Source organism: Crocuta crocuta, unplaced genomic scaffold (genome assembly GCF_008692635.1).
Source record: "Crocuta crocuta isolate KB4526 unplaced genomic scaffold, BGI_CrCroc_1.0 scaffold68, whole genome shotgun sequence".
NCBI lineage: Eukaryota > Metazoa > Chordata > Mammalia > Carnivora > Hyaenidae > Crocuta > Crocuta crocuta.
In genome coordinates, this window is record NW_027532426.1 from 3,310,348 (window position 1) to 3,319,383 (window position 9,036).

The 9,036-nt window shown below is 58.3% G+C and overlaps 1 protein-coding gene across 3 annotated transcripts; it reads left to right on the top strand.

Annotated features, from left to right (window-relative positions):
- The first annotated feature begins 4,846 nt into the window (after positions 1-4,846).
- On the top strand, positions 4,847-8,772 carry PCGF2 (polycomb group ring finger 2). Of its 3 annotated transcripts, XM_077779270.1 has the most exons (10): positions 4,865-5,016; positions 5,284-5,380; positions 5,693-5,748; positions 5,850-5,900; positions 6,103-6,211; positions 6,373-6,427; positions 6,516-6,614; positions 7,594-7,674; positions 8,171-8,279; positions 8,480-8,772. In XM_077779270.1, exons 1-10 carry the CDS (start codon positions 4,905-4,907, stop codon positions 8,653-8,655), a joined length of 945 nt encoding a protein of 314 aa, XP_077635396.1. In that variant the 5' UTR covers positions 4,865-4,904; the 3' UTR covers positions 8,656-8,772. The 3 variants fall into 3 exon arrangements, with proteins under 3 accessions (XP_077635395.1, XP_077635396.1, XP_077635394.1); XM_077779269.1 differs by having other exon boundaries at positions 4,847-5,016; positions 8,171-8,737; XM_077779268.1 differs by having other exon boundaries at positions 6,519-6,614; positions 8,171-8,737.
- Positions 8,773-9,036: the final 264 nt, after the last annotated feature.

Below are 9,036 nucleotides of genomic sequence, written 5' to 3' on the forward strand. Positions count from 1 at the left end.
GCCCCCTCCCCGAACGACCCCGGCAGAGCCTCTCTCTCCAGAACACCCCTCCTTGGGCCCCGCCGAAAGTTTGACTCTAGGGAAGGTAGGAAACGGCCACCCGGTAACTGAGGTCCCTGATCCTCTGACCCAGGCTCCGGGGGAAGCCCGGGAGGAGGGAGTAGAAGGGAGATGCGTGGGGGCGGGGGGGGGAGTTATCGCGATATTTCCCATCGCCAGCGAAGGCAGGAGGGGGCCGACAGACTGGCCCCTCTTCCACCGGGGAGCCCGGCTGCCCCCTCCCTCCCCTGGCCCTCCTTCCTCTAGCTCTGAGGGGGTGGGACCTCTCGGCCAGCAGACACCCCTGCCCCTCCTGTCTCCACCCTGGGCCCAGGCATGCCTCTCCCCCTCCCCCACTGCCCCCATCTGCCCAGAATTGCTCCGGATGACTTGAGGTGGGGAAGGAGGGGGGGGGTGAATTTGCCTGTAAATATTGTGGGAAGTGTTACCCCGTGCTTCTCCCTGGTCTTTGTCTCTTNTGGGGGCGGGGTGGGGGGAGTCCAGGGTTGTCTCCCGGTTGTCTCCCGCTCTCCTCTGATGCCTCCTTCTCTGGGCCTCTTGCAGTTTGTATCTGTTCCTGAAACTCCTAATTTCTCTCCTTCCTCCCGTCTCCTTCCTCCCGTCTCCACTCCGTTCCAAGGTGTTAGTCCTTGGAGAAGGAGCATAAAGCCAGCTCTGTTGCCGCTTTTGCGCGCGGAGGTTTTCCCAGGGGCTCCCTGGTTTGGAGTTGGGGGTTGTGGCCTTAGAGCTGTCTTTGGAATGCGGCGGGAAACAGACCCCAGGTGAGACCTGGAACTCAGCATCCGACCTGCGTGGCTTGAGTGGGGTTCAAATTGGAGTCTTTGGGGGTGGGCAGGAAGGTGGGGGGGGGACTCTCTGCTGCCCCTGGCCTTGCCTGAGAGATCTTGGTGGATGGAGCTGTTGCCATGGGAATGGGGAGAGCCTGGACAGGAAGAGGCTACATCTTTGTGCAGGTCAGATGCCCACCCTACTCCTCCAGCCTCTGGCCCCCGGAGTGGAGGTCAGGAGCTGCACTGCCTTTGTTGCTGGAAGACTTACGTTATAATTTACCCTGGGTGGATGGGGGATACACGAAAGGTTAGTGTATATTGCCAGCTCTGCTTTCAGGCAGGGATGGGGTGGCTGGGGGTGGCCTGTGCATCCAGCAAGTGTGGGCCTGGCTCTGGTCTGGCTCTGGGTGTGATGGGGTGTGTCTGGCCCGGTGTGTGTGTGTGTGTGTGTGTGTGTGTGTGTGTGTGTGTGTGGTGTCTGTCTGGTCTTGTGTGTTGTGTGAGAGAGATGGAGGGGGTGTGTCTGGCTTTGTGTGCATCTGTGTGTATTCGGCAGTGTGTAGCTCTGGTTGTATATTTTGGGTTTGGTCTTTGTTTGATCTTTGTCTTTGTTTGTCCCTCTTCCTGCTTCAAAGTGAGAATGTGTGCTCATGGTCATATTTGGGCCAGACTCTGACCTCTCCCAGAAGGCTCACCTATAAGGAACCCGGAGTCCTTCTGCCTTCCACCTGCCTGGCTGGGGAGTCAGGCCAGGCTTGTTGGTTTCTTAGAGGAGAGCAGAGCCTGGTCTGGGTGCCAGTGTGGAAAGAGCACCGGAATGGGAGCACAGGCAGTTTCTACTCTGAGGACGGCCAGTGTGTTACTGCGGGGCCTTAGCTAAGTCACTTCTTTCTGCATTTCTTCATCTGGAAAACGAAAGAATTGGACAAGACGCCTTCTCAGAGCCCTTCTACTTCCGCAGTTCTAGGTGTCTGGATGTGACCTTGAGAGACTCTTCCCAGGACCTGGTGATTTTCTAGTGGGGAGTGGGGCTAATTTCATGGGCAGGAAAGGCAGAGCAGAGAATGCTGTCGTGGGTTATCTGAAAGAGCAAGGGCCTCTGGGTTCTCAAAGACGGCCTGTTTTGCAGAAGAAAATGAAAACAAAAACAAAAAACCCCCGAGAGAGCCCCAAATGCAGAGAGCTTCCAGAAAAAGACTGGCTAGAATGGCGAGATGGGGGGTGTGTGTGTGTCTCTAATTAGTAGGGGCTTTGAGGAAGAGGAAAGACCAATGTCAGGCTTGAATGGAAGGAGGAGCTCGCGCTGGGTGCTGACCCAGGCTCCTTTCTTGCCGCTATGACCCAGAGCCCCTGGGGCCAGGATGGGCCGCCCAGCCTTCATACCCTTGCAAAGACAGTGGTTTGGGGACAAAAGCTGTTGAAGGGCTTGGCTGCAGTTGGGCTTGGGGGATGGCGCACAGGTCCACTGTGGTGGTGTCGGTGGGACTGACCTGTTAAGGCCACCTCAGGCTATTTCCCTTCTCCCGAACTCTTCCCTAGAGTGATGACAGCTAGAGGTCTGGCCTCTGGCACCCCTCTTCCCTCTCCTTCCCGAAGTGCACCCGCCAGTTGGCAGCCGGGAGGAACTGGGGGTCAGGTGTGGGGCCCTGAGGCCTTGGCATGGGGGGGGGCCGTACAGTGGGGGAACCCAGCTCCTGTTTACAGTTGTTCTTGGCACCTGCTGGCTGGGCCCTGCAGGTAACCATGGCAATCAGGTGAGGAACCAATCCGTGCTTCTCCCCACCCCCAGCCCCAGAGGTAACAGGCTGAGGCCCCTGGGGACAAGGTGGGGGGAGCCCAGAGTGCGTCAAGGGGGCCTGCTCTTACAGCAGAGGAGGAGGAATATTTACGTGCAGTCAGCTCCACGGCCTACCTTTCCCCGTGCATCTAGAAAGGAGCACGAGGGATAATCTTGGTCTGAATGCTCACAAATGCTCACGGAAGTGAGAGGGTAAAGGTCACGGCCACTTGCCTAGGAATTCCTGTGTGTTAAGGCTGCGGTCTACCTGGCAGGGAACTGCATTGGGAGTTCTTAAGAGCAGGTGTCTGTTTGGAAAACCTGGCCGGTGTGATTGAGGCGACTGAGGCAGTGGGAAGCGCCTGTGTGTTTGTGTGTACGTACATGCGATGCTTGTGTGTGTGTGTGTGTGTGTGTATGTGTGTGCACGCGCGCGTGTGAGAGGAAGAGACAGAGCCGAGAGTGAGATGCGCCAGTCGCAACCTGGGCACCCAGCATCGATCCGAATCTGTCTATGCGTGCACGCATAGGTTCATGCACACACACACACACACACACAGGACACGCGGTCACACAAAGTAGTTTTGGAGGCCCGGATGTCACATACACATCCAGTGGATATTACGCACGCTCAGCAAGACAGCCACTTGGAGTTTGCTCTCTTCCTGGATGGTTGTAATAATATTTGGGCATCTTGCCAGGGACGGGGTTACTATGGAAACGACCAAACAGTGGAGTAGCCAGCAAGCCGCCTGCATAGTTGTTAAGGGGGAGCCCTTGCAGGGAGGCTGGCCTAGGCCGCCCTCCTTGGGACAGGGACCCCTTTCTTTCCTTAGGCCAAGTCTGCACGTCCCGGCCACTGGGTCTCCACGGGCTCCCTGGGCTTGCTTGTTCCCCTCTGTCTGCCCTGCAGACTTGGTGTCTCTCCCTCATGTGGCCTTTGTGTCTCTCCATCTCTTCGGGTCTCTGGGCGTCCTCTGTTGGCTGTTTGGGTCCTGGCCAAACATCCTGGGGTCTCTATAGAAACTGTTGATCCTGGCTGTGAATTTCTGGTCCTAGAAAACCCAATATGGTGGCTTTAGAAATCTTTCTGGAAAGGAGAGAAGGGGGTATGTTGTGAAGGGGTCTTGGGGGCTTGGCCGCCCTCCCAAGCCCCGCCCCTTGGGCTTTTACTCTGGGAAAGAGGAGGGAGGGAGGGGCCTCCCCTTTGAGGTGCAGGTTTGATTTTTATACCAAGAAGTTAAGCGTATCAGCCAATCCAGAATTGAGCTCTGCCTGACCTCCCCGGTCCCTGCCAAGGCCTGGCTGGGTGCTCGGGGCTGCTACAGAGAGAACTTTCTGCCCAGCTGGGGCAGGCATATCTCTGAGAGCCTGGGGTGTTGGCACTGGACAGCTTGTGGACAGGCAGAGGGAGTGGCGGCAGTGCCCACGTGGGGAAGTTGCTGTGTGTGCCTCGGAGGGATGACCAGGGGACTTGTACAGTGGGCCATCCAGCGGGGACTGTGCGGAAGGGGCAAGAGCGGTCTTTTTTGTTGCCCAGGCTCTTTGCCGTGTCCTGCAGGGTCCGGGGCTGGGGTCAGGCCGGAGCTGCACGTCCCCAACTTTGGGCATGTAAAGACCGCCCCCCTATTTCCTGCCTGAGCACCAGGCCTGGAACCTGCGTGGGCAGCGTATGGTGGATTTCCGGGGAGCTACTCCGGGCCCAGGCTGGGCGCAAAGCCAGGAGGATGAGTGGTGGGGTGCTCCCTCTAAACTTAGGGTGGCCCGTGCCCACGGTGTTTCCAGGGCTGCCTTCCTGGGGGAAGAGTGACAGGGTGGACGAAGGGTAGGATGGAGTAGAAAGACCGGGGTAGGAGCCTTGCGACGGAGTAGAGGGGGCTCTAAGTTTCCTCGGCTCCTAGCATTCACTGAGGTGAATACGGATTGGGATCAGGGATATTTTTTTAAAACTCTGTTCTCTTCCATTTTCCTGCCTCCCTGTACCCGTACCCTCTGGAGGGTTGGTCTCACCTCAGTCTTTGCTCTCGCATTTGAGATGGAACCTGATGTTGTCGGTCAAGGTCACATGAGTCCCCAGAAGCCCCCGCACCAGGGGAATACCCAGAGGGGCCAGAAAGAGCCGGCCCCACACATGTAGCCAGTCTGGCCTCGGAGGCAGAGAGCAAGAGCCTTGGGCCTGGGGACACACTTGGGCGGCGTGGACTGTGGGCGGGGCTCTTGGCTCACTGCAGTTTCTGAATCCACTTTCATTTCTCAGGGTGACGCTCCCCAGGCCCCCTGCCCACCACCCCGGCATCATGCATCGGACCACACGGATCAAAATCACAGAGCTGAACCCTCACCTCATGTGTGCCCTCTGTGGGGGGTACTTCATCGACGCCACTACCATCGTGGAGTGCTTGCATTCCTGTGAGTTGGGCCGGCGGGCTGCTGCTCAGGATGGCCCGTCTTTGGCCGGGTTGGAGGGGCACTGCCTGGGGAGGGCAGAGCGACGGGCTGTTGCCATCCGTGCAGAACAGGACCACGTCGAGCCTTTAAACGGGTTGAAGTGTGGGGACAAGGTGGAGGGAAGGGATGCCTGGATCGGAGCAGAGGCTGTGAGGGGCTGGTCCTGGATTATGAAGGGGGCTCTCACTCTCCTTTCTTTCTCCACTGCCTGCCTCCTCCCCCCTCCAGTCTGCAAAACCTGCATCGTGCGCTACCTGGAGACCAACAAGTACTGCCCCATGTGTGACGTGCAGGTGCATAAAACCAGGCCGCTGCTGAGCATCAGGTGCGCCCGGCGCTGTCCCTCCCGCCCATGCCGATTCTCTGGGTCAGCCGCCCTCTGCCCCTCAGCCCTCCTTGCGTCCTACAGCCAAGGCGGCAGGTGGGGGAGAAGCACAGGGCGTCGGCGCAGGGCCCCTCCCCTCCCTCTGTCTTGTGTCCGGCTTGTCTAGGCTGAGAAGTACTAGAAGGGTAAAGACCATGCCTGCAGGGACCCTGGTGCCTGGGCCCCGGATCCAAGGAGGGGAGGTGGGAACAAGGCTTCTTGGCTGGGGAGATCAGCGTGAGTTGGTTGCCGACAGGACTCTGCTTTTTCCAGATCTGACAAAACCCTCCAAGACATCGTCTATAAACTGGTCCCTGGGCTCTTTAAAGGTATCTATCTACACATGCTTCATCCTGCCTGCTTCCTCCCCTCCGCCCCCTCCCCTGCCCGCTGCTCCCTCCTCATTCCTTACCCCGCTTTCCTCTTCCAGATGAGATGAAACGACGGCGGGATTTCTATGCAGCGTACCCCCTGACTGAAGGTGAGTGTGTTTGCTTATCCATTCACACGAGCGTGCGGCGCTGCCCCAGGCACGTGGGCTGGGTGCCCCGGGGTGTCTGCCTGGCGCATTTCACTGCATCCCCGCCCCAGGTCAGAGGATGGCAGCTCCGAGACTCCACGGTCCTTGGTGGGGCACCTTTCCCCGTCCTAGGCCAGCCCCTCAGACCCCTCTCCTTCCGCAGTCCCCAATGGCTCCAACGAGGACCGTGGTGAGGTCCTGGAGCAGGAGAAGGGAGCTCTGAGTGACAGCGAGATCGTCAGCCTCTCCATCGAGTTCTATGAAGGTGTCAGGCAAGTCTGACCCACACCTGGTTTTGGGGGTCCTAGGCGGGGTCTCCCCTTTCTCCCATCCTGGCCCCCTTCCTCTAGCCAGAGAAGGTGTCTCTGGGAAGGTCTTCTGGGGTCCTGCCTGCTTCAAGGTCTCCCTAGCTTCATTGTTTCTCTTTCCCCAGGGACCGGGAGGAAAAGAAAGGTCCTCTGGAGAATGGGGATGGGGACAAAGAGAAGGTAAGTGCTGGGGACCTGCCTAAGGGCTGGCTGCGGGGTGGCAGAGAGTGCCCGGGTGCACCCCAGCCCTCGGGCGCTTCTCCCCCAGCAGACAGGGGTCCGATTCCTGCAATGCCCAGCGGCCATGACCGTCATGCATCTCGCCAAGTTTCTTCGCAACAAGATGGACGTGCCCAGCAAGTACAAGGTGAGCCCCTGGGCCCTTTCAGAAACCGAGTGCCCGGCGTAGGGCTGCATCTGACAATCTGTGCATCCCAGGCACTGTTCTGAGCCGGCTGGGTGACAGCAAGGACCTGCGCGGTTGTGTAACTGAGCTGAGTAGAAGGGTAATTGAAGCCAAGGTTAGGGCGGTGTAGTCTTTGTCTGTTGAAGCCAGTGTGCAGAGGTGCGTGGGACCAAGACAGAGAGAGAGAGAGAGAGAGAGAGTGTGTGTGTGGTAGAGGTATGTGTGCAGCAGTACAGGGTCTCGCTGGGGCCAGCTGCCTGAAGGAAGGCCAGTCTGAAATGAGACTGGATGGCACTTTTCAAATTTGAATACGTCACCGATTCTCTACAGATCTTGTTGAAGTGTAGATAGGTTCTGCATTCCTAGCAAGGTCCCAGGTGCTGCCAGTGCTACCAGTCTGTGTACCAAACTTTGGGTATCAAGGCTCTAGGACAGCAGATCCCAAACTTTGCTGCGGATCAGAATCACATGGGAAGCTTGACACCCTGACTCCTGTCATACCAATTAAATCAGAAAGTCTGGTGAGATCCGAGCATGGAGTTTTTTTTCAAAGCGTCCAGGGCCTTTCCGCTGCAGCCTGGCGAGAGCCAGTGCTCTGCGAGGTCTTTCTCCCCTGGGCTTTTTCTTTGCCCCTACTTTGTCCCTGGAGGACCTGCCAGAGACTGAGGGGTTCAGAGAACTGTGCGGACGGCTGGAGGCAGGAGGTGTTAATGATGCGGATATCTTCTCTGGATCCTTCTCCATCTGCTGGTCTGGAGTTCTGCTCCCAACCCTGATTGGGAAGTCAAACCCAGAGTGAAGCCCCAAAGTCCTAAGGGGACGCCTGCCCATGCCTCCTCCCCCTGGCCCCACCTCCCACCCCTAGCCAGGAGCCTCTTTGCCAAATGGCTGGAGCCTTGAACCTGACTGGGGTCACGGTGTCCTGCGTTTCCTCTCCCAGGTGGAAGTTCTGTACGAAGATGAGCCACTGAAGGAATACTACACTCTCATGGATATAGCCTACATCTATCCCTGGCGGCGGGTGAGCTGGGCGGGGTGGTGCAGGGTGTGGACAGGGCCGGAGGGGGACCCTGCACGGTCTGATCTTGATCGCTGGCCACCGTGACCACACAGTGACCAGTAATCACAGTTCATGCCTTGTCCCATGAGCTGGGGATGTCCAGGGTGGCCTGCCACTCTCTAAAGGAGAAGAGGACCCTTTGGCAGATCACAGGCCCTGATGTGGGCCAGAAAGGAGGGTCGGGGGGCTGGGGAGGAACAGATACCGCTTCCCGCTTTCCAGCCTCTCCCCTCTCCAGTCTCTGGCTTTGCACGTTCTGCCTGCCTCTCTGGGTCTCCGTGTGCCCCTGGGTCTCTGGCCTTCCTTGGTCAGGCTCGTTAGCCTACCCTCTCTTCTCCCAGGCCTGGACACCTTTCCTCCCTCTGGGCACTGTGGGGTGAGGGTTGGGTAGCTGCCTGGGTAGCCTCTTTCTCCCGATACCCTCCCCTTCACTGCCTCTCTGCCCCGCTCCCTGCAGAATGGCCCTCTCCCCCTCAAGTATCGGGTCCAGCCGGCCTGCAAGAGGCTCACCTTGCCCACAGCACCCACCCCCTCGGAGGGCACCAACACCAGCGGGGCATCTGAGTGTGAGTCAGTCAGCGACAAGGCTCCCAGCCCTGCCACCCTGCCAGCCACCTCCTCCTCCCTTCCCAGCCCAGCCACCCCCTGCCATGGCTCTCCCAGCTCCCACGGGCCCCCAGCCACCCACCCTACCTCCCCTACTCCCCCTGCGACAGCCAGTGGGCCCACCACAGCTGCCAACGGGGGTACCTCGAACTGCCTGCAGACACCATCTTCCACCAGCAGGGGGCGCAAGATGACTGTCAACGGAGCTCCTGTGCCCCCCTTAACTTGAGGAAAGGGACCCTCTTCCCTCCTTTTCCAGCCATGCCTCTCCACCCCTCCACTTTTTCTGGGCCCCTTTTCCACCTCTTCTACTTGCCCCAGCTCCTCCCGCCTTAGGGGTGGGGGGCGGGTTTTATAAATAAATCTATATATATATGTACATAGGAGAAACCAAATATACATACTTATTTTCTATGGACCAACCAGATTAATTTAAATGCCACAGGAAACAAACTTTATGTGTGTGTGTATGTGTGTGGGGGGGTGTTCATTTTTACGGGGTCTTGTGTAATTTGCCCTGCTTGTTTTGGGGGTGCCCGGAGGTGGACTAGAAGGGCCGCTTGAGGCTCAGTGAAGCTCTACTCCATCCTCCTCCTGTTTCCCAAGGCAGATGGGGTGTTGGTGGAGCTCCACCAGCCCCCAAAGCTTTAGGCACAACTCCAGCTGGCCGTGAACGCGGTCTACCTTCTCTCCCCATCTTGGCTGCTGTCCGGCCTT

Excerpts from the sequence above, each read along its gene's own strand:
- PCGF2 (XM_077779269.1), top strand. The coding sequence starts at position 4,905 with ATGCATCGGACCACACGGATCAAAATCACAGAGCTGAACCCTCACCTC. Across the intron at positions 5,749-5,849 it reads GGTCCCTGGGCTCTTTAAAG|ATGAGATGAAACGACGGCGG; the intron begins GTATCTATCTAC and ends TTCCTCTTCCAG. Across the intron at positions 7,675-8,170 it reads ACATCTATCCCTGGCGGCGG|AATGGCCCTCTCCCCCTCAA; the intron begins GTGAGCTGGGCG and ends CGCTCCCTGCAG.